Raw genomic sequence first — 22,971 nt, 5'->3', positions numbered from 1 at the left:
AAGCAGAAGGATGCTGTTGAAGTAAACTAAAACAGATAATATATATTGGCAAGGAAATCTTCAATTTTTCGCTGTCCTGCTACTCTTTCCAGATCCTTGATTGGATTTAACTTCACACTTCGGAGGAGGAGGAGGGTTGCAAAGATCGGTTTTATTGTTTCCCCAATTCGTTCCGATTGGGAGAGCCAGGACTGGCGGTGTTCTTGGAGCATATGGAGGATCAGAGTCCTCAATAGCTGCAATGCAATGCAATGGATTGCATCGTGTTACTTATTTACAGCAGATTAGCGACGGCTCTGGTGATCGCATTGTGGCCTGAACTGACCTGGCTGAGCCGACAGCCATCAGCGATCTAAGCACCGAGAACGTAGCCACATCTGCTGCATGGGCAATTGGATGCGGCTCAATGGCATCGCCTCCTACTTGCCACATTAGCACGGTGCATTGTTTTTTGTCGTGCGCCTAATTATTTATGGCGCAGAGCCGCCTGACCAGGAGAAAATCCTCGGCTGGCTGGCTGATGCGGGGCGGGAACAATAAATGAGTTTGAGTAATAAATCTTGTGTATAAGGAGTCGATTTTATAGGCTAAATCAAACCAAAGTCGAAGAATCTATTTCAAGTTACTTAAAAAATAAAATATGTTGTTTTTTGAGGCATATGAAGAAATGAATCAATTAAAATAGAAAAAGTGAACTAATTACTCTGAGGTTTTGACTCTATCTTGGCAATTAATCTAGTAAATCGCCGTGTTTACATTTACCAAAGATAAGTAGGACTTCCATTGATTTAACTTTACACGATACATCGTATTCACATCGTTTTTGGCGACATCTAGTGCCTGAAGCTGCAAAAGGACCTCTTATGGGTAGCACTTTTCAGCAACTTCCTGTTCCTTTTTGAAATCAAATTGGGAATTCAATATTCTGGCCCAAAAATGATGGTATGTTTATGTTGATGACCTCATCCATTCTTTTAGGCTGGCTCTGGCCACGGCTTCCTTAAAACAGCGGCCCTCGGACAATATAATAATTTTATCATGAATGCTCTGTGCAACGCCCACCAGCGACACGCCCCTTGTGCCCAAAGCCCAGAAGAAAATAATAAAAATAAAAATATTAAACAAAAAAACAAGAAAGGAAACTAACTTGGGCACAGCAATGTTTGTATACCCTTGCAGTTTGCTGTTGATGCTTCTCCTTCACTGCGTTGCAAACTTCTGACTGAAATTAAGATACCCTGCATGAGCATAACAAAGAGCGCGGCTGCTCCTCCAATCTTCGAGAGGGGGAGCCCAACTCGTACGTGCTGTCATCGATTGCCAAGGGGCATCGGAGATCGAAGGGAGAAGAGGATTTAGCGGAGTCAAAGGAGCCAGCGCGGAGCCAGAGAATCAAAGCTCCGTCAGGTGATAGAGCTGCAACAGTTTGGGGAAAAGAGCCATAGCCAGAGCCACAGCCGAAGCCCGAGTTCTCGATCCCCCCGACTACATGCCCTAATGTGATTACAGACTTTAAGTTTATAAACATCGAGTGGAGCTGGGGCTGCTTCGGTTTGCTCCTGGTCCAGGCATCCGCGGCCCTCCTGTTGCGTTGCAATTACGGCGCGTGCAGGCGACGCTTGTCCACCCTTCTGCCCTTTATCCTGGTCCGTCCTCGTCCAGCGTCCACCTGGGAGAGTTACCCCTGGCACAGCTTCCCCCTGCTGATCGCCGTTCGCAGCTCTCTGGCCGCTGCTGCGGCACATGATGAATTCTTATTAGCTGTCGTTGGCCGCGGCAACTTCAACCGCTCGGCTTCCTCATAACTTGTGCTCTATTTCTCCACTTTTTGCTCTGCATGCCTTCGGTGGGATCAGAATCTGGATCTCCCCAAAGCTGTGGAATCGCAGCGGCTTGTCTGCGGTCCGTTGTCTGTTTTTGCTGCCTCGCTGTCTGCCTGGTCGATGCCCAGCCACGTATCAGTTGGCTTGGATCAGGCCATGTTTCGTGTTCCTTCACCTGGCCGAGGGCACGCGCAAATCCCTAATGGAATTCGCCCCAAGTTGGACATGTGAGGCGGGGCCCGGAGACTCCTCTCCCCCACCATGAAAGCCCAGTCCATTCGACATAGAGTGTAATTAACACCACTTAAAAACACTTTCTAAGATATAGATACATTTTATTTTAAACAATTTGTTCACCAAATAAGCGTAAGCAATTACAATCACTCGTTGAGGTGGACACCTTCGCCATTCACTTGAATGGTGATCTGGTCACTGTGGCCGCTTCCATCGGCCTCTCTCGCCCGGTGGGGCGGCTGAGGTGCAGCAGGATGCCTGGCCAGGGAGCGCAAGGATATCTCGTCGCTCTCGCGCCTCATGAAGCGACGCCGAGTCCTGGCAAAGTCAAAGGCCTCGCGCTGCCTCTGCCGGGACTGGGCGTAGGAAGCGTCCGTCAGCTGCTGCAGGGTCTGCGAGGAGCTGGTGCGCCGCATCTGGGGGACATCCACCACCGCCTGGAGTTGCGGCTGTCCTTGGACTGCCGACCCCTGCACAGAGGGCTGGCGTTGGCGGCCACCAAAGCATCCGGTTGAGTACCGCCCATCTGCAGATCTAGAGCGCCGGTGGCGGGCCGATTCCCGCGCACTAAGAAGTTGCTGGAAAGGAAATACCTCAAGGACTTACAAATCTGAGCCATTTACTAAAGGGGCAAAGCGTACCTGCTGCATCTCGTCCTTGCGCAGACGTCGCAGACCCTGCTGTTCCTCCAGCTTGTTGCTCATCAGGCTCATCCAGTCGCGGGCTTGCCTCAGCGACAAGGAGCTCTGAGATCGCTCGGGCAATCGGCTGGGGAAGAGCACTTCACGAGCTCCCACCACACTGCCGCTTTCCAACACAAATACCCGAGGAAAGTCAATCACGAAGTCGCGGCTGCGAATGAGATCTGCCAGAGCGCTGGGCCGAGCTGGGGCTTGTGCGGCCACGGGCTCGAGGACAGAGGCGCCGCCTGCTTCCACTATTGCCACCCGCTCTGGCGGGTCTGGCTGATATTCCAGGATGCTCTCCTCGCTGCCTAGAAACTGCAATAAGAAATGTCCTTCTAGTTCTGATTCGGCAGCAGGAAAAACGGTGATACGATCACAAGCAGCTCTAGGAGGCAAGGAAGCGGCGACTCTTGGGCGTTTTAAATTTTCAAAATTCAGTATGTTTATTTTGGTTTGGTTCTTATAAATTTTTGAGTCCACAATTTGTTGAAGGGGCTTAGCAAAGATAATCTATGTATTTTCGGTTATTCTAGCCGATCAACATGGTCTTGTTTTGAGGTTGGTGATTAACTAAGCAAACGATACACGAACACAGATTAAATTACAAAAATAAACCAAAGGCTATAGATATAAAAATACAAATAAACACAGAAAACATAAGGCATTACAACTCAATTTAAACTGAATTCTCTCTCGCTTTATTCAATTTGAACAACTAAAAGCAAATACTTTGGCACCTTTGATATTACAGTAAACACTAATGCATAAAGTGCGCTGAGTGTGCGATCGGTTTGCATATCTACTTATGTTATGTGTGTGTGTGTGTAATCGGCAGAGTTTCCGACCTTTGACTAGCAAAACAGTCGCGGATTTTGCTAAAAATTATTGCATTCAACATTACACCTCTGCTACAGCTATATGATATAGTCATTGTTTATAATTATTGGTATTGGTATAGTATTTTAGGTAGGCATAGTTATTGTAGTACTCTCAAGTAATTTCTCTCGTCTACGTGTTTATCGACAATCCGAACGCTTATATAAAACTTACATTTACCTTAAATCCTAAGCGATTCAAGTTAATTCATAATTCCGTCTTCAAGTTAAACTTCTAGCGGTTGCTTACATACATACGTATAAATGTGCGTGGGGTCTTGTAAAACTAAAATTGAAGTCTTCTTATCAGCACTTTTAAGTACACGGTTCTCAAATTTCTGAGTTTATTTACAAATGAGTGAATGCACCATATTCCCAAAAGCCTTTACGTTATCATTCATCTATATCGGAGCACATTCTCGGAATCTTTCGTCCTTAAACCAGTCATTGCTGTCTCTGTTAAGTCATTCCAGGATATAACGGGATATTGAATCTACGAACGTAAGCATTACCTTAATTCACAATAGAGTATCTCTCACAGTTGGGAACACAATTCAAAAAATATTAATTCGTGGATCAGGCTGATAGGGATCCTCGACTGGCTTCGATGCAGGGCCTTGCCGGAGCAAGGTGAACATTGGTCTGGTTGCTGGGTTCTCAGATCTAACTGGGAGCTATAACCTACTATGCTGCTCCCTTAGGAATACAGCTGTTAGAATGTCGTACCTTAGACTTAGACGTACTTGGGTGGCTTCAGATATCTTAAACATCAGTCACCTGATGGCTGGCAGTACAAATAATAGCGTGCGGCATTGTGGCGGGAGCGGAGTTGCGTCGGCCCCGATCCACCGCCACCTGCTGCTGGTTATGCTGATGCTGCTGATGCTGATACGGGAGCGGCTGTAGCTGCTGCTGGTTACTACTGCTAGGACTACGACTACGCGGAAGGTAATGACTAGGAGCAAGGCTACTGATGGTGCTGGCCTGCAGCTGCTGAAGGGGCTGCTGCCCCTGGCCCTGCGGCAAGGCCACTACAATGACGGGCACCACCTCCTCGATGGAGGGCTGCTGCTGCTGCTGCTGGGCAACAGCCACGGCGGCAATGGGGGCTGTGTGTTGCGGGCTGGGTGTTTGATAGATTTGGTCACCCACCACATATCCGTAGAACTTGAGCACGTCGAGCTTGCACATGGGACAGGTTCGGTGCTCGATTAGCCACGGATCGATGCAGTTTTTGTGGAACTCGTGCCTGAAAGGATGTATATGATTAGTCTTCTTCTATGGAACCCTTTGGAGCTAGTCCTTACTTGCAAGGCAATATCCGAATGGTGTCCGTCGGCTTGTAGGCCTCAATGCATATAGCACAGCAGTCGCTGTCCAAGTCCTTCTCGTCGCTGATCTTCCCCGTCTTCGTTGGTATCTTCATGATGGCCTTTTTGGTGACAGAGCAAAGATTGCGCTGCGAAAAAAAAGGATGCATTAGTCTATTTGAAGGAATTATTAGTCAGCTCACTTACCGATTGTTGGTCCTTCGCCTGCATGTACCGGAACCGCTGAATATAGTAGAAGATGAGCCAGACCAGCGAGATAATCATCAGCACAATGAAGGATATGGACACGAATAGCACTGACGTTCTAAACAGAAAAAACAAGAATGGTATTAGATAAATTTGCTGCAATAGAAAAATAAGTCTCTGAATCAAGAAGAAGATTTTAAGAAGAAAATTATTATTTTTTTTTGTATTAAAATCAACGTTTTTTTCCAGTGTAACACTGCTTTAAGGAAACTGCTTGGACTAAACTGCTTGCTATCGACGTCATAGTGCGACACTGCTTTACCGACATATAGTCAAGTAAGGCCTTTGGCCGGAATGCTGCCGCCAGGGGACGTAGCTCAGTGGTAGAGCGCTCGCTTCGCATGTGAGAAGTCCCGGGTTCAAACCCCGGCGTCTCCATTTGAGCAAGAATTTTTTTTTATTTGTCCTTAACAAAATTAATTTCTAATCTAATTTAAAATGCCAAACTTTTAAAAAACAAAATTATAAAATTTGTTGTACCAAAAAAACATTTTTTTTTCTAATTATTATTATCCAATATTTCCAACATTTCTCTTTATAAGTAAAGAGCATACAAGATTCGGCGAAAAGAAAATAACGATTAGCTTAAAAATCTAGTTCTCTCTAGTTAGAACTTTGTCATTGCGTTTGCACAAGGGGACGTAGCTCAGTGGTAGAGCGCTCGCTTCGCATGTGAGAAGTCCCGGGTTCAAACCCCGGCGTCTCCAATTGCTTAAACGGTTGTTTTTTTCTGTTTATACTTTTTGAATATTTTAAGATTATTGCAAGTATTTTCCTAATATAACATTGTTTTTCAGTGACGATTAAAACAAGAAAAAGACTTCTTTCTGCCTGACAGCATTATATGAGAAAATATGTATGTTAATTTTGTAAGCCAAAATGATTGTAGAATATTTCGAGTCTGGATAATTCAAATTTGCATTTATTGATTGCTAATTTAGTACCCATGTTAAACAATTACGTTAAACCCACCGGAGTGCATGGGGACGTAGCTCAGTGGTAGAGCGCTCGCTTCGCATGTGAGAAGTCCCGGGTTCAAACCCCGGCGTCTCCATGTTCGCGATAAGGATTAATTGATTTTTGCCTTTTGTTATAAAAAAGGAAAATATAATTTTTCTTCTCTAGTAAAATAAAAATATCTAATGATAAGCAAGAAATGCTAACCACACGCAGGCTCTGCGTGTAAGTCATATGAGGAATTAAGGATAATATTGTCTTAGTGATTGTTTTTTTTTTAGAAACTCACCGATTTAAGCTGCTGACAGTGCGAACTCCCCGCCTACCCTCGATAATGGAAATTGTCACGTTGTAGCCCTGATCAAGCGTCATGGCCAGGTCCTGTCCAATATTCTGATATGTTATGACCGCAGCTATGTTTCCTGCGTGAACAACAATTCACTTAATTAGTAGGCCCCAGCTAAGCTAGCCTGACAACGACCAAACTTACTTGTCTTGCCCTTGATCTGCATCTTCTCCAGCTGCATCACCTGCTTGTCATTGTAGATAATGACTCCGGCGGCGTTTTGCTGGTAGACATGCTTGACCTTTTCCTCAAAGGTGCAGCGTCCACGCCGAACCAAAGCAATCCAGGTCACGCCCTTTACGGGTATGGCGGCTCCCATGGTGCCCCTGATGTAGGGCGTGCAGGCAAAATCGTCGTTGACATTGTCCGTGGCGCTGATGTGCACCAGATGCCCAGTGATGTTCAGCACCTTCCCCTCCCCGTAGCGAGCCTGCTCCTGCGGAAAGTCCATGCTGCACAAGATGTTGCTGTGATCCACGTAAGACCAGTTAAGGAAGGCATAGTTGTAGACATCCACTGCAATACGGTCCTCGATGCCGGCAAAGCTGTGGGTGCCGTTCCCCGGCCTAAAGTAGCGCTCCAAGTCCTGGTTGGCGATGGACATGGCAGCCACAAGAGTGGTGGTTGTGGTGGTGGACGTGAGATGCGGCAGCCCGCCAAACAGCAGCACCAGGCAGGCCAGCAATAGCATTTCCCGTAAGTACATGACGCGGGCGGGGATGGGCTTTATTCCAACTAATCACAATCACAATGGCGCTTGGCCTGAGCGAGCGTATTTTTGCAACTGAAACGAAAAGGCCAGATATGAGTGTTAGAGCGATGTGGCTATCGGCGTTCCGATAAGCTTCGGTTCCAATATTGAAAAGCCAGCCCAGTAGTCATTTATTAGCGTTTATTTTAATACTGTTTTATTGGGGCTGCTGTCTAACCCGATAAGCAGTATTGCGCACCAGCTCTGATACCTCTTTTCCTTAGTACAGAATGAGATTGCATTTAAAATATGTTTTCCACATTAATACTCATTGTAAAAACCATATCCAGAGCCAGAAATACAAACACAAGCACACATATGCAGCTCTTGAGCTCTCAGAGGTACGCAAAACCGACCTGAAGGCCAGGATGGAGCGTGGGCGAGCGACTGACATTGAAAAGTGGTTCGTTCGGTGGGACATGAAACGCGAATCTGGTTCGGACGGCAACTGGCCCAAGTCGGAATACAAAAGGGACAATTTGCATATGGATAGTCGTCTTTCGCTGAAGCCCAGACATGGCCCAAGACACCTACTCGGATTTCACTTTTGGCTCTTCAAGGTACTCTCATAAATAACACTTTATGCACATTCTGTTGGGTTATCCGTAACTAGAGGAAAGTGCCTTGCCAGAATTAAATTTAAGTTTGAAAAAAGTGGTTTCTCGTTATGTGGTAATGCATTTGTTTTGTTATTTTTAACAATCTGTGGTGGCAGATACGAGAGAATGCCGCCGCAGCCACAGAACGTGTTGCTTATTTAGGGTAATGACCCTGACAGTATCTGCCAAAAGTGTGCATTCAGCACCAATATATACCTATTGCTAGTCAATATCTGAACGCTTTATAGAGATAAAACTGCTTAGTAAATGTAGTTTTTTAATAAGCTTTATTTAGATAAATTCCTAAAATTTGTTATTATTTCCAGACCTTTTGTAGAATTTTCAGCAACGAGCCACTGTACTCACGAGTGGACCGAACCGAACGTGGGTGTGCCCCTGGGGAATCGGCCCGAAACGGCTTTGCACTCTCGTTAGGCGAGATATGGAGCCAATATGTGGGGGACAGTCGAGGGAATTGTCCAGTAATCGGAACAGCTTAATCATTTGCTTGCATTTCGCAATTAAAATTCCCGGTGCTGACCTTGGTGAAAGAATCCAGTGAAATTAACATCATTATTTAATTTATTTCTTATTTTATTTGTATAAAGTCAGTGGTTTGCGCTTAGGTGATTTTGTTTACTTTTGAATGAACAATCAATTCGGAGGCGCATGTTGCGGCTATTGCACTTCTTTCTGTTTATTTTTAAAATCCGCTTTTATTATTTTGGCCATTTGCCAGCGTCCAACGAATCGGCTTTGCATACAAATAATATATATACAATATATACACCCACACACTTGAGGTGTTTATTTCTTTTGTTGTGCGACTTGAGCCATTTCTAATAAATTTCATTGTTTACTGCTTTCATTCAAGCAGATCCACAGGTGGCTTTGTTCTCAGTTAAATCGTCTGAGAGTACATTTTATATATATTTTATTCTCTATATTTTATGTACATATGTAGAAAAGCACAAAGAAATAGATGCCGCACATAGAAAACAAAAAACTATCAATAAAAAAAAAAGGTAAAGCTAAAAATAATATGCAGACACATCGAGATTAGCATATTTTATTTGTTTCCTTTGCGAAACGTGATTCGCTTAAACGTGTCTCGAGTGATAATCGCATAGCAATAATTTATTTATGTTTATTAGTAGTGGCTGACCAGAAGCTATGGCTTGAGGGAATACGAAATATATCCAACAGAAAACTAGGAAATTTTACTATAATTTTGTATAAATTTACAAGGATGTGGCTGATAGAATAAAGTAACAAAATCTGCATAATTATTATGTAGTTTTTCTTATCCTAAAGTTGACTTATTGGTCTAAAAAATAGAACGGAAGCGGAATACAGCAATCTGTATAACATTTCAATACGATTATAACAGTATTTAAGTTCCTTGAATTCCAATTTTTGATTGTTTGTTGTGTTATTAATAATTTATTTCTTTGAAATTAATCGATGAATGATTAACAGGGTATTCAGAGATCTGCTTAACCCAAGAAGGCTTACCTATTGTTTTTATTTCAAACCAACAACAACAACGGAAGTTTTTTCCACATTAGCGCATCTACCTGGAATGTAAACAACGTTTGATTTAACGTGTCAGTGACTTTGATGCATTTCAATGCGCTCTGTTGGGCCTAAAGCATTTCCACTACACTTCAAGCCGACTTTATACAGTCGGGATCATCACAATGGAAACTTACAACAGGTGCGTGGAATTGTTTGGACAACTGTAATGGCACACCGATTATCAGCTTAATTTATTCAGCCCGATATTGTAGCTGTATGTATTTATTGTTGCGCACAACACAATGACTATTACAAAAAGCCAGCAATGATTGTAATTATTATTGCAGCCGAACAAGAGATGCAAAAGCCAAAAGAAAAATGGAATGGAACAGCAATTAGCATGTGGAAAGCAGACGGAATTATCCAGAGTTTTAATTAAATTTGCGTCACTTAACTTCGCAACTGGAGCAGATCATTTCAGATTTACTTTAACATATAGGTTTTTCATGTAATTTTTCTAGGGAACTTGATTCCTTTCGAGTACAGTCCTTATCAATTGAAATATGGATCTGTTCTGGAAACAGGGTATTCTAAAAATGTACATATGTTTGTCACTGCATTCCAGGGATTTTAGAACTAATTGGGAACTAACCAAACGGCGAGAATCAGAAAAAACGTACTTAAATTTGATAAAAATATAAATATTAAGCTTGAAAAATTGTATTCAATATGGCTTGCCTTGATTTGCTTTATCACAGCGGAGCAGTTCCCCGATCTACTCTCTCTGTGGTCTCTCTGATTTGCTTGGAAATGGAAATGATTCTGCCTGTCCGGAGTCCGGAGCAGCACTCCAATTCACTCCTCCCGCCTCCTGTGGGTCTCTGGCCAGCCAGCAGGGCCACCTTGTACTCGGTGACGTTGCTGGCGGTGGCTGCTGCTCCCCCGCTTGTTTGCATATTGCAACATCTGTGCAAGCGAGAGCAATTTAAAACATACGCCAGCACATGTTGCCACAAACATTCTGATATTCTTTTGTGAATACGTACGTACGTATATATGTATATATAAATAAGTGATATGCCTCTGTGTGTGCGTGGACCCACCCACGCACACCACGACGAAGCTCTCAGTCCTCTGTTTTATACGCTTCTAAAAATATTACCCGCCACACATTTTTCAACTTGGTGTTTCGACTCCTCGACGCGATGCTTGAACTTCAATTTGTCATGCCCGGAGCTCCCGCACATAAATTATTTACCTCACTTGGTGCTGGCTAATTGCTCGAATATTTGGGACTCTTTCAAAATTCTGTTTTTGTAATATTTTTTAAGGAAATTTACGCAATGCAAGGTAAAAAGAATCTCTAAAGATTGGGGATAAAAAATATAAATAAAAAGTTTAGACCCTGATAAAAAGAGGTCATTATTTAAGCGTAATATGTAGTACTTTAAGAGCTCTCGACCAGCAAGCAATGTCTTAAATTGCTTGTTTTATTTTGACACAAGTTCGAGTACCCCGAGGAAAGCAAATAAAGTAAAAGTTCAAATGGAGCTGTTGAGACTTCCTCTTGAGTTTTCCGAACTTCGGAAGCTGGAACTTCTTGGCTCATCGAGCCTGTATGGGAATGATGGCTACAATTCATGTTCAGAAAAGAGAAAAGTTCAAAGCAAACTTCATCGATAGAATTGCCTCACAGCTTCTAATTACTTGCCAGCTGTTGAGAGAATTTAGCCATTAAAGAAGCCCCTCCCCCGGTCCCTCAATTTCCTCACTTTTGCTTTCAATTGTTTCTGCCCCGAGGGAACGGGCAGCAGCTCTCTTGTCTCTTGGCCGTCTGCCCAATTCGCAGTGCTCGTTTCCACTTGGCAAGTGCATTTTAATGTCACTCTCGCTGCAAATTATCTTGCTGCCATTCATCAGGGCTGGCTCCACAATCCCCACTATCCACTATCATTGTGCTATTTCCATGTCATCATCGTTGTCATTGTTACTGGCGATAGCAGCCATAAATGGTTCAAAATGGATTCTGGCATGGCTCATGCTCCACTCCGCTATTCAGAGCAAGGACACCCGAAAAATAACTTGGGTTAATGAGACCGATATATATTTTGGAGGCGAAATTCAAGACTAATTCGTAAGGCCTTGGCCAACTCATTCGTCTTGGACTGGGAAACGTTTGTGTTACATTTTACTCTTATTGGCATTCTCTATAGCTTTGGACTGGGTCCAAAAAGGACTCTCTTCGAATTGTTGCCATAATGCGGTGCATACTTGTAAATATTTATGATGCACTTTGCTTTACGACACGGCGACAAAACCAATAAAAGCCCTGCAGCAGAGACGAGGACTGGGGAAACCTTCTCCCAAAGACATGTCTCTAATAAAATGCATCTGGCTGGCTGGCTGCTAGAGTGCAGGTAGCAATGCAGACACGACCATAAAAATATTAACACCCGCTACTTGGGAGCCACGACGCTCTCCCCACAGTCACGTTTCTGGGCGTTGGGATGGGTGAAAAGCTACAAATACCGCTACGGCGCACTATCCAGTTGATATTCTTCTTGTGTTGTGTTTGTCGGGGGGTCAGAGGAACAGAGAACAGAGAACATGTGTAAGCCAGCGCCGGCAACGACGTCATAAATCTTTACACACCTTCGCCGTACTGTCCACCCACCAACCAACCCGCCTCGTGGCCTCTTGGCCACATGCACCCCTTTCGTTTGCTGCCGGACGGAAGCAGACTTGGATCGGCTTTTTTCAAGCCCCCTTTAGCCCCATCCTGTTGGCCCATTCAACCATTCATTAGCCACTTGAACGTCAGCAGTGTAAAAACGTGATTTCCGCTATTTGCTGCTAGCACTAACACTGTACGAGTATAATTGTTTAGACCGATTTCGGTTATTTGGTGTTCGATTCATTTTTGGAATTTTCAAATGGCCCCGAAGAGCATCACTTGGGCGAGATTTATCCGTGACTGATCCCAGACATGTGTCTGGTTGTCGTTTCCTCACCTTCCTCCGCCTCACCTTATTAGTCTGGCTAAGATATTACTTGGTTACTTTAATTCTTATAAACAATGAATGTTCTTCGAAGTTCAAGTGACTGCTGTGATTGCTGGCGCCACAGGAACACAGAGTCCTCCTCAAAGCAGATGCGACGAGAGCCCCCAAGGAACACCTGCCAGGCGGCGTATTCCACAATGAGGGGAAATTCCCCTTTTAAGAAGAAATTAGGTAGAAACAAGAAAGAAAGCTAACTTTGACCAGCCAAAGTTTGTATACCCTTGCAGGTGACAATTAAAATATATCATAACTAAGCCAAAAATGCATTAATTTCGATTCGGAAAGCAGTTTCGTGTTAGTTTTTATTAATTTAAAAAAACTGCATACCAAATTTAAAATTTTAAGAAATCAAAATTTTTGGCCATTTTTGCTAATTTTAATGATGTAACCCCTTATCAAATTTTGCGAAAATGGCCAAAAAATCGATTTCTTCCTGACATATATAGAAAGATTCCCCTGTTGATGCTGATCAAGAATATATATGGTTTATAGGGTCGGAAACGTCTCCTTCACTGCGTTGCAAACTTCTGACTGAAATTATAATACCCTGCAAGGGTATAAAAAAGACGTTTTTTTAGTTACTATACTAGGCCAAAACAAAAAACTACAGCAAAATAATTTTTGAGGGGATAAAAGTCCTGAGAAGTGGAAATCTGAATTGAGGCGTGGGGACACGAAATCATTATAGTGGAAACACTGATTAAAAGTAGCTTTTTAATTATCGATAGTTTTAGCTAGTCATCGATCGTCTTCAAGTGCCATCAATGACAGTTCTGTCATCTCTAAGTTTGTGGTCCTGTAAAAACGCGTCTTTTGTGAAAACTTTTGTGATAAAAATTTGTTTAGAGCTTGTGTTTATTCGGTAAGTTAATAAGTTTTGTGGTTTTCGTAAGTGTGCCGGGAGTGCTAAACTGTATTGATTTAACGCAATGGACAGGTCACATCCTCAAGAAGAAGCCCCATTTGGTCTGCTTCCCTACTTCCCCCTCCCCTGTGCCCCCATTCCCAGAGCTTCCGTCATTTTTTAGCTGTTGCTGTACGCCAAACTCTAATTCTCGGGCACACAAATCCTATTAAATAACCTGCAGTACCATTCATCAACGTTTCATCAATAGCCGAAGCGTTTTGTTGATGATTCATCGATGAATCGCCGTACAAACTATTGATGATTTTAACATGGGCATGTCATAGGCTTTCATCAACAGAAATTCATCAACATTCATCATCATTTCATCGATGTATTGTTGATGAAATACTGATGAAAGGCTGATGAATTGTTGATGAAAAGGCCTATTGATGAAATGTACTGCAGGGTTGTGCGTGCATGGGAGCAAGAGGGAAGCTATGTACAGCTGTGTTCACGGAAATAGCAGTGCCCAACGACCTGCACGTTTAAGATCGGAAAATCCTGTTACAAACACTATTTTCATAAATTTTTTTTTCATAAAAGCTTAGTATATTTAATTATTAACAATACCACAATCATTTAATTTAGGTAACATAAACCTTTTAGAAGATATAGCTAATAACAACAAAAAAGGTCTATATTATGCCGATCATTGAAATAGCAGTGAAAAACTAAAATTCTTCATAAATTTAAAAATATCGTATAAGAAACCTATTTCTTCTTAAATTCCAATTGACTATGATCTAATTTTTTGTTAAATAGCCTTTAGAAGCTATCATAGCCTCATACCTGGGTGGCAAGGAGTCCACCAAGTCTTAGCAACGCTTGAGGGGATTATGGTCTCATTCCTCCTGCACAAATCGCCAAAGCTGCGGCTTAGAAGTCGGAAACTTCTTTAATACGTAGCCCTTGATGTCCCCCATAAGTTTTCGATCGGATTTATATCCGGGGACTGTGCAGGCAATGGCATTGCATCCACTTTTTCATTAAGAACCCACTCCTTGGCCACCTTGATGGTATGATTAGGGTCGCTGTACTGCTGAAATGTCCAAATTAATGGCATATTTTCATCAGGATACGACTGTAAGACAGTTTTTAATATTTAGACATAAACATAATGGTCTTTGATCCCACCGATCATATATACGGGACCTACAACGTTGTATGAAAAGTATACCCATACCATGATTTTTAGGCCACCGTGTTTTACTGTCTTCAGCGTATGGTTTGGGGGGTACTATGTTTTTGGAGGTCAACGGACATATTGTCTTGTCCTATTCCACCAAATAAAACCAGTTTGGAGTCATTTGTCCAAAGGATATTACGCCATTTGAGTTCAAGGGGCTATTGGCGAACTCCAATCTGGCCTTGATATGCCTATAACCAAGCAGTGACATTTTCCATGGACTTCGCGAATCTAAAATTTATTCAATAAGTCCCCGGCGAATGGTCCCATGACTGATTCCCATGCCAATTCCCGCTCATATATCCCTAGAGGATGCAAAAGGACGAGCTTTGCTGAAGCGAAGTACGCGTCGAGCCTGTACAATTGGGGTTTTGCGAATCGTACCCCGTTTTTTTTGGGTTCGGTTCATATTTTATGACTTATAAACTATTTTAAAAGAACAATTTGAAAGATTTAGAGACTCTTTACATGTTTTGCCTTTCTTTCTAGGCTAAATTATCTGATATCTTTCTCTCATGGAGCAGTGAGGTCCTGCGCCCACTAAAATAATTTTTTTTGCGTTGTAAAGGTGTATTATAGTATAAACTATAATAACGACCTTAATTAAAGTCATTTTTTACAAAATTAAAAGAAATTTCGGCACTTTTTGCGAAAGAAAATTAAAAACTGCTATTTCAGTGATCGGCCAAAACGAGCTGCATATGTGAAAAAATATCAATAAAACATAAAAGTAGAGCAAATCTAACGGAATTTTTTCTCGATTCTTATCTTTATGTTCCATTTTACAAAAACAATGTGCAATAGATCAGCTTGCAAAAAGGAATATGTACAAAAAAACGTTTTGAAGTTGTTCCTCTGTCGCACTGCTATTTCCGTGAACACAGCTGTATATGTATTATTGGTGTCTCTTTCTTTGTGTCTACAAATGTATCTTTCTCTCTCCCTCCTGCTTGCACTTTGTGTTTTAATTAATTCGCATTTTGTTTTCTTTTTCGTTTGTAGCTTTCGCTGACTATTTTGTTGATTGATCCGCATCCTTTAAGCAAGGTAAGTAAGAATAAAATGGTTATTCGCATTTTGTTTATCAAGTATAATCGGAATCCTTATTAAGGCGTAGGGGAAGCCATATAGAGCTCTCATTTGTGCAGGCAATATTTTATATTGGCCCTCTGTGACAGAACAGCAGGTACACCTGCAGGTAGTCCCATTGATATTGGCATAATTGACTCTTATCTCCTTATCAATGCCCATGTTCAGGTTGTCAGACATAGCAAAAGGTATTGTTTATGGTGAAGGGTGTCGGGGGTGATTCCATTTTCGTGTTTCAAATACATATTTTTCATAATCATTTTGTCCTGTGGCTCTAGAGCCGTTTGTACGTAACTATTCGGACCCATTTGATTGCTGGCTGATAACCTCAAGAGCTTTATGAAAGCGTTGAAAGTAATTAAGAACTCGAGGGGACAATTAAAAGCGATTCCCTCGGATCATTTCCACTCCACACACGTTCGATATATAGAAACAAGTCTAAACTGGCACTAGCTGTGCAAATGCGGGGATAACTGACTTTGGCCGAGTCACTGGCCTGGGACAGCCAGCGTTAGACAAAGGTCTTTGGACGACTCACTTGCTAACACTTTTCGCCCGTCAACGGCGCTTGATATTTATTTCATTTCAGAAGCTGACGAGTCGAGAGCCAGCTCCCTACCCCCCAGCACGCGTTTATAATTTGTCTGGCCAAACTGTCGTCGTTGTGTCGTGTGAAGCTTTGATTACTGCCAAGTATATATTTTGGCCACATTCTTTGTCCGCGTTTCAGACTGGACACATTCATGCAGCAGGTTTTAGTCACCTGAATTTACTGTTGTATTATATGTACATATTTTTAAAGCTTTTATTTATACTCATCCAATGTTGTTATACGATGGAAGGCCATAGACATATGGCTGCTGTGGCTTGTTAACTTGTCGCTCGAGGCGTTTGAACTTTTAACGCTTTCCATGCTTTATTCGCATTCACATTCGCGTTCCCATTTTCCCCCATTTTGTCGTTCTCTGTCTAAAGTTCATTGTTAATACGCTTTCCCTCTCAGCTTTGTTCTCTGTCCATGTTCGTGCCAGCTTCTCCTCAGTGATTCTACTCTGGTTAGTGCCCCCCTCGAAAATAGTTTGCACACAAAGCCACATTAAAATCGACTTGCCAAGAATTGTGGCGTTAGATACAAACAAAAAATTTATCCTGATGCGGAACTTGGAATTTATTTTGACCCCAAGCTGGAGGCCCAGTTTCAGCTTGACTTTCTCCCCATATTGGTTTAATAATTCTCTAAAATTCTCCTTGAGATTTGCTGCTTTTCACTTTCATTTGACGAAAGCGCGCAGGTTGGCTAAACGGTTATTTAATGAGTGACAGCAATCGCTCGACAATTATGCCATAAATGTTTGCCAATTAACATGATTTACACTTCACCAGGCATGTGGGAGTCTCAAGCTAAAATTTCTCACTTTTTTTTGCCGCCCCCGAGTGACTCACCTGGCCTGGTTATTGTTCAATTAAGGCTACATCCTGAGTAAACTCTTTTGAAAGCCAAACTTTGGCGTAACGACTGTAAAAAATCACTGCTATTACCTTCATTTCACTGTGGGGTAAGCATTTGTTTACTTGGCACATATTTTTGCATCGTCGAGACGCTTGTTGAGGCCTAATGACTCATTAGCATAATCTGTAATTTTTGTATTTCTCTTTCGTGACATGTAGCACTCAGGAGAGTGTGCCGTTAGGAAAGTCGACGATTAATGCCGATTTCGCTCGATAATTGTGTGCCTGCCGCTCGATAATGTTCCACAGAAGATGAGATCTAGGGGTCAGGAACCCGTGGGCCGAATGTTTTGGCAATTGGTATTCAGTAGGGTTGCTCTTCTACCTATTCCCAACTGGAGTACAAGAGATCTGCGAGAAATCTGGCATCGGCTGTCCCTGCCCACATGCTTGACTTGTGCCCAAAAACTTCTACCCTCGAAGTAAAACGTGTTTAAAGCTTAGCTTTAACCGGTTATGTAATGCACTTTGGTTGAGGAAAATCTCAGCTCAATGACATTTGCACCCTCCGTCAGGGCCAGCGGCGACGGGCCCTTAGCCACCGATCATAAATCAAACTTCAGCCACAATCAAAGCAGACTTTGGCCTAATAGAAACGCGTTGCCTTAAGTGATATCGTAAGCACACTCTTGAGGGCCATGTAGATGTGAGTGTTGTGATTGGCGCCAGTCCCCAAAACCAGCTGGGTAAACTATTTTAAGGAAATTAACAAATTTATTTGGGATTTTTCTACGATGTAAGTGCCTGGGACTGCCCAAGCCAAGCAGCAAGTCCCAGGCTGATTCCACTCAATTTCGCTCAGTTATTGAACTAATTCAATAAACAATTTATGTTTGTTAAGAGTTTATTAGAATAAACCGGTCGCAGCTTGATTTTTTTGTTCGTCTCGCTTTGGGAAATTTTCACGCTCCAAAACTTGGATGACAACAAAGCTGTATTATTTAATCATTAATAAGCCAGAACGTGACTGGTGACGCCGGCTACTTCAGGTTCCAATGAGGAAGCTTGCTTGCTTACCAGTTCTCTCAGCCGGTCTGATCTCTAGCAGCTCGACGCGTGCCTTGTGCCTTTCACCCGGCATTCGGAATTCTAGTAAAAAGTTCCTGTATCAATTAAAGTCACTCGGGGGGTCAGGGATACACGAATCGGAAGTCTTTATATTGTGTGTTCTTTGGGCAAGTCACTTCCCCTCTCTCTCTCTCTGTTTGCGAGTTTTAAATTGTGTTTTGTTGTGGCTGTTAAACCTGACCTTACTACTTATTTTATAACTTTACCCAGGCATGTGCAGATTAAAGTCTTTTTTTTTTAGCGATGTGAAAACGCAATTACCCTGGCAGGGACCCGGCAAGGGACCACATGAAACCAATTACCGGGACATGCAAGCTCTTGCGAGGGACATCGCGATTAATGTAATTAAGAATTCACATATGCACGTGTGATGTAATGTGTATCGCCGCAGGCACCAGGGTGGAAACTTCTTCCCACTATGCTGTAGCTGAAGCTGGAGCAGTGCGATAACACCAGCACTTTGCAGCGATTAAAAATGTTCAACAGATTTCCCAGGACAGTCGCAAACCCGGGGATGTGGACAAACAGATAAGGGAGACAAGTGCAAGTAGTGGCCGGGACTGATGTAAGAATCGTGGTAAAATGGCCTGAAGAATGATATTTATATTGATTGTTCTCTTATTTTGCTGGACTGAGTAATTACCAGCCGAGGCTTCCATCTTTTCAATGAGAGAGAAAGTTCTGCCTGTCTTAAATAGCAAACTTCACTGGTCTGCAAAAATCCATTCGAAACTCGAGAACGATTAAATACTTTCCACTTAATTCCCCGGATGATTGCCACCAAGTTCAATGCACTTTGCAGACCCAGACCAAGGCGGAGCGGGTTGTGTGGCATGAGTTTTGTGGGGATGATGGGAAAACAACGGGCGATAAACATTGAAAAACTTCGTATACAAACACAGCGAGATATCAGCGACAAAGGAACGGCTGCCCCCAACATATTGGCGTTGGTTAATTGAGAGTACGACGTTAAATTACAGATTAATTTTTATGATGGTTTTGGTCCATGTCGACACAGACAGGGGGGAGTTGATAAATGTTTGCAGAGGGTTTCCCAATCTGCAGGTAACGCAATGCGGAAGCGTTGTCGTTTCACTTTTCCTCGCTGCTCCGAGGCATATTTGGCTTGCGACATTTCCCTTCATTTCGCATACGGCTTTCGCTTTTCCCCCCAGCACCGGGGAGTACCTCATCTCGATCCCCCTCCGGCTCTTGCATACAGCAAACAAGTTTCTGTTTTTCCCTATAATAAACGCATCCGTTCGAGATGTTGGTCAAGAACATTATTTCTAAGTGACCCACTTAGGCAGGCGGCTGTTGGGGGAGGAGGGGAGCCAAGACTGCAAGACTTTTACTGATATCGAGAAGCAACTACAGGGATTTCGACACCCTTCAGTTCATCATCATTGAGCTTGTTTCAACTCCAATCTAGCTGTGCCCAATGCAATTGCTGTTTGCTGTTCTTTGAAATGAGAAACTCGTTTTCCCCGTCGCTTTTCATTTGGCTTTTTAGGAGCTATCGGGGAGGTGACTGTTGGTGCGGTGCAGCCAAGTCCGCAGATATACATACAAGCGACACAGTTCGTTGCCAAAAATGCAGCATTAACAATAGACAGTGGCAACAATAACAATAACAGTGAGAGGAACAACAAACATCAGCCAAAATGGAAGTCTTAAATATGGTTGAAGAGAGAGAGCCCAGGAGGTCCTTGCGCCTGCGCCAGCCATCCGTTCTTTCTCTCCCACAACTATCGCCTTGTTTTTGTTTTCGTTGACATCCCAGAGGTTGGAGGCCCTAGCGAAAATCCAGCGGAATATTTGCTGCCCTCCAGACTTGGTTGCCGATTTCCCTTTTCGCCAGATGGCAATGACTCTCGGGGAAATGAATTAACAACCGGGAAGAGAGACTGGCCCCATGGACTGCATTTCAGCGAGACCTGCCTGGTCCCCTTTGCTTCCCAATTAGAACCAAGTTCGAGTCGCTTAAGGAGTTTTTCTGATTTGCTGCCACATGGACTCCCTTATGCCCTTATTCGACGAAGTGCGATGAAGGAGCGGCAGCACCAGCACTGGGGCCGCTGCTTGCGTGCGTTTTTATTGATTTTTCCCAGAGTCTTTTTCCCTGCTCACTGCTCGGTTGCTCTACGGCTGCATTAATGTTGTTCCATTACCGGGAGAATGTATATTTCCTCAGCTGCTTTTCCCAGACCTAATTATTCGTGTCGCTCTCATATAAAAAAAGAGTCCAACATGGCGTTTAGGTTGGAACTTGTACTTTTAACTTGATATAAATTTATGGAGGTGGGAGATGGGAAGATTCTCCACATCTCTGGTCTGTTTACCTGTTGCATAAATTATTAAAGATATCTAATTTCCGCAAAATAAATACTCCCTTGGTATTTGCCACCACTATCTGTATTTCTCCCTGGCTTTTGGTGCCTGCTCCCAAGCATTGAACTCGCGTGCGAATCTTGAAAGTGCGTTGCTCAATGTTATCAGTCTGCCCCCTCGGCTTGCCATCTTTTCCAGATAAACAGAACGAAACACTTGGCGAAATAGCAAAAATTAGCTTACCTCTGTCAAGGCGAGTAAATTCCCAGTTCTTGTGGAGGAGAACACGGAGATTTTTTGGAATTTCAAAACAGTTGTCGCTGGCGGCTGCTGAAGATATTCGGGATATTCGCTGCGGTTGTTGCTTTTGTTGCCCCCACAGCTGTTTGTGCCCCCCACTCACACACGCACAACATACATAAATAAACAACGAATACTTTCTTCGCTACGCTGCGATCGAAATATATATATATATATATTCGTGCCTCTTTATTTCTTAATTTTCTAGGCGCATTTTCGTAATAATTTCTGTTGCTCTTTTATCTACTATTTGTTGGAATATTTGCAGGTATTTCGCGAGATACTTTGCTGTCTGTGCAGTTTCCTCTAGATAGATATATATTTCCCTCAGTCAAACTGCAGCAGTCGCGGGTTTGTTAGTTCCGATACTATTATTTATTCACTAAACAAACTGATTAACGAAAACAATTATTAGAGATCCGCAGATACGCGCCGCTCGGAGCGCGGTTGCCGGCCGACGACGGAGATATCCAACTCGCTGCAGGTACGAGAAAAGACTGATTCAGCCGGACAGAGAATTCAAACTGGGAGCCGTTCCGCCGCTCATTTGAAACGAGAAATACGACTAATTTTGGGTAGTCGACCTTTGTACACCCCTTCAAGCTGTACAGAGTGGATAAAAGTTGATCATAAGTATGCCCTATGCTAAAAATATTTATATATGCTAAGTAACATAATAATAACGATTTTCTTTTATTTTTCCTATAGCCCCATGACAGCTATATTAAAAGAAAACTGTGAATTTTCCTGATTTCCCTATGACAGCTATATAAAATTAAAAACCGTGATTTTTAAATGGTAATATATATTTATACATTTTTTAAGCAATGTTTAAGAATAACGAATTTATTTTAATTTTCCTTTTAGATTTCCGATAGTTTGTATGACTATGAAAAGCAGTCCTTGTAGTGACTCCCAAGGGTGTAGAGTGCAGGAGGACAAAAATACAAAGCAACATTTATAGCGATTGGTATGTACAAAAGATCTTTTTAAAATGCCATATTTAGTTTTTCAAAGGTAGATTACTTAATTTGAAATGATAGTAAAAGAAAAATGCCTATATATATTATTTTTGCTGGCTTTAGACTAAAATTATAATACCCTCTGCTAGGGTATCACAACGCACGCGCAAATACAGAGAGTATTTCGCCGCGAAGAGTTCCGAAGAGCGAGCTGTGTCACAGCCACCACCAGCTGAGTGCAGTGAAGGCAAGAAAACAAAGCCGTTTTGGGATTGTCAGGGAGTATTGATACTCAGTGATTTAGGACAGAGACAGGCCCTCTTTCAAAACAAAACTGTATAAAGATCGAATTTATTTCCAATGCAAAAACAATCTGGGTTTTAGAGTTTTGGATTTTTAGAAGACACAACTCAATATACCCTTTAAACCCGCCTCGTAGTGGGTATTAGAATGTGTCTTCTCGTCTAGGAACACTTCCACTGAAGGCTTAGCCGGGTATTTTTAGACCTTGGCGGCCTGACACATGTCACATGCCCGCGCCTATGTCCATGCACTTTCCTCGTCTTGACCGCCTGATTCGGCAATGTGACCATCACTGGGTCATTTGGCCGCCTAATTGTCTCAGGTTAGACGGTGCCGACTTGGATTTGGTTAATGACTTCAGCGACTGTTCATATTTCTCATATATGCCTCCGGTTGCTCTGCTGAACCCTCTAAGACTCTCAGGTAGATCCAAGCAGAAATCAAAACAATGCGATGTCAGCACGTGAAGATAATCTTAGTCATTGGTGGTGATAAGGAGTCTCGTTCAAGTATTGTCAGACAACACAGCGTGACGCAATGAGATTCACGTCTCATTAATTTTTTTTTAGGCAAAGATTAGTGAACTTATTATAAATTATAGTTGAAAATTGATTTGATATTTAAAATGAAAAGGGTTCTTAAATTATTTATCATTAATTCCCAAAAACTCACTGCATTGTCGTAAAGCTAAACAAACAGGCCATTGCTTTGGCAACAAAGCGCGAGATTTAATGATCCATTGACAGCAGTGTCTTGGGTTCAATGACCAATCCCCCATAGAGAAGCAGCAATAATAATAAGATTGGAGGGTGCATTAGCATGCGAAAAGTTGCGATAAAGTGCGAACTGAACGGACTCTGAACCTTTTGGTTTTGAGATAAGAATGTC

At 42.6% G+C, this 22,971-nt stretch overlaps 1 protein-coding gene and 3 non-coding genes across 6 annotated transcripts; 3 read left to right on the top strand and 1 right to left on the bottom strand.

The window, feature by feature from the left end:
• Positions 1–2,181: 2,181 nt before the first annotated feature.
• gol (ring finger protein goliath) lies at positions 2,182–21,433 on the bottom strand. Of its 3 annotated transcripts, XM_017163466.3 has the most exons (9): positions 20,762–21,433; positions 9,364–9,425; positions 6,643–7,282; positions 6,442–6,574; positions 5,136–5,253; positions 4,926–5,077; positions 4,771–4,867; positions 2,699–3,058; positions 2,182–2,635 (listed from the first exon to the last, which is right to left on the bottom strand). In XM_017163466.3, exons 3-9 carry the CDS (start codon positions 7,202–7,204, stop codon positions 2,204–2,206), a joined length of 1,854 nt encoding a protein of 617 aa, XP_017018955.1. In that variant the 5' UTR covers positions 7,205–7,282; positions 9,364–9,425; positions 20,762–21,433; the 3' UTR covers positions 2,182–2,203. The 3 variants fall into 3 exon arrangements, 2 of the variants coding, with proteins under 2 accessions (XP_017018955.1, XP_017018954.1); XM_017163465.3 differs by lacking the exon at positions 9,364–9,425; XR_011444588.1 differs by lacking the exons at positions 2,182–2,635; positions 2,699–3,058; positions 9,364–9,425 and adding an exon at positions 3,161–4,074 and having other exon boundaries at positions 4,131–4,867; positions 20,762–21,427.
• Positions 5,502–5,573, top strand: TRNAA-CGC (transfer RNA alanine (anticodon CGC)). The gene has a single exon. It is a non-coding gene; the product is annotated as a tRNA-Ala (tRNA).
• On the top strand, positions 5,831–5,902 carry TRNAA-CGC (transfer RNA alanine (anticodon CGC)). Its single transcript has one exon. It is a non-coding gene; the product is annotated as a tRNA-Ala (tRNA).
• TRNAA-CGC (transfer RNA alanine (anticodon CGC)) lies at positions 6,178–6,249 on the top strand. Its single transcript has one exon. It is a non-coding gene; the product is annotated as a tRNA-Ala (tRNA).
• Positions 21,434–22,971: the final 1,538 nt, after the last annotated feature.

Source organism: Drosophila kikkawai, chromosome 2R, assembly GCF_030179895.1.
Source record: "Drosophila kikkawai strain 14028-0561.14 chromosome 2R, DkikHiC1v2, whole genome shotgun sequence".
Lineage (NCBI taxonomy): Eukaryota > Metazoa > Arthropoda > Insecta > Diptera > Drosophilidae > Drosophila > Drosophila kikkawai.
This window is presented reverse-complemented; position numbering and strand designations above follow the sequence as displayed.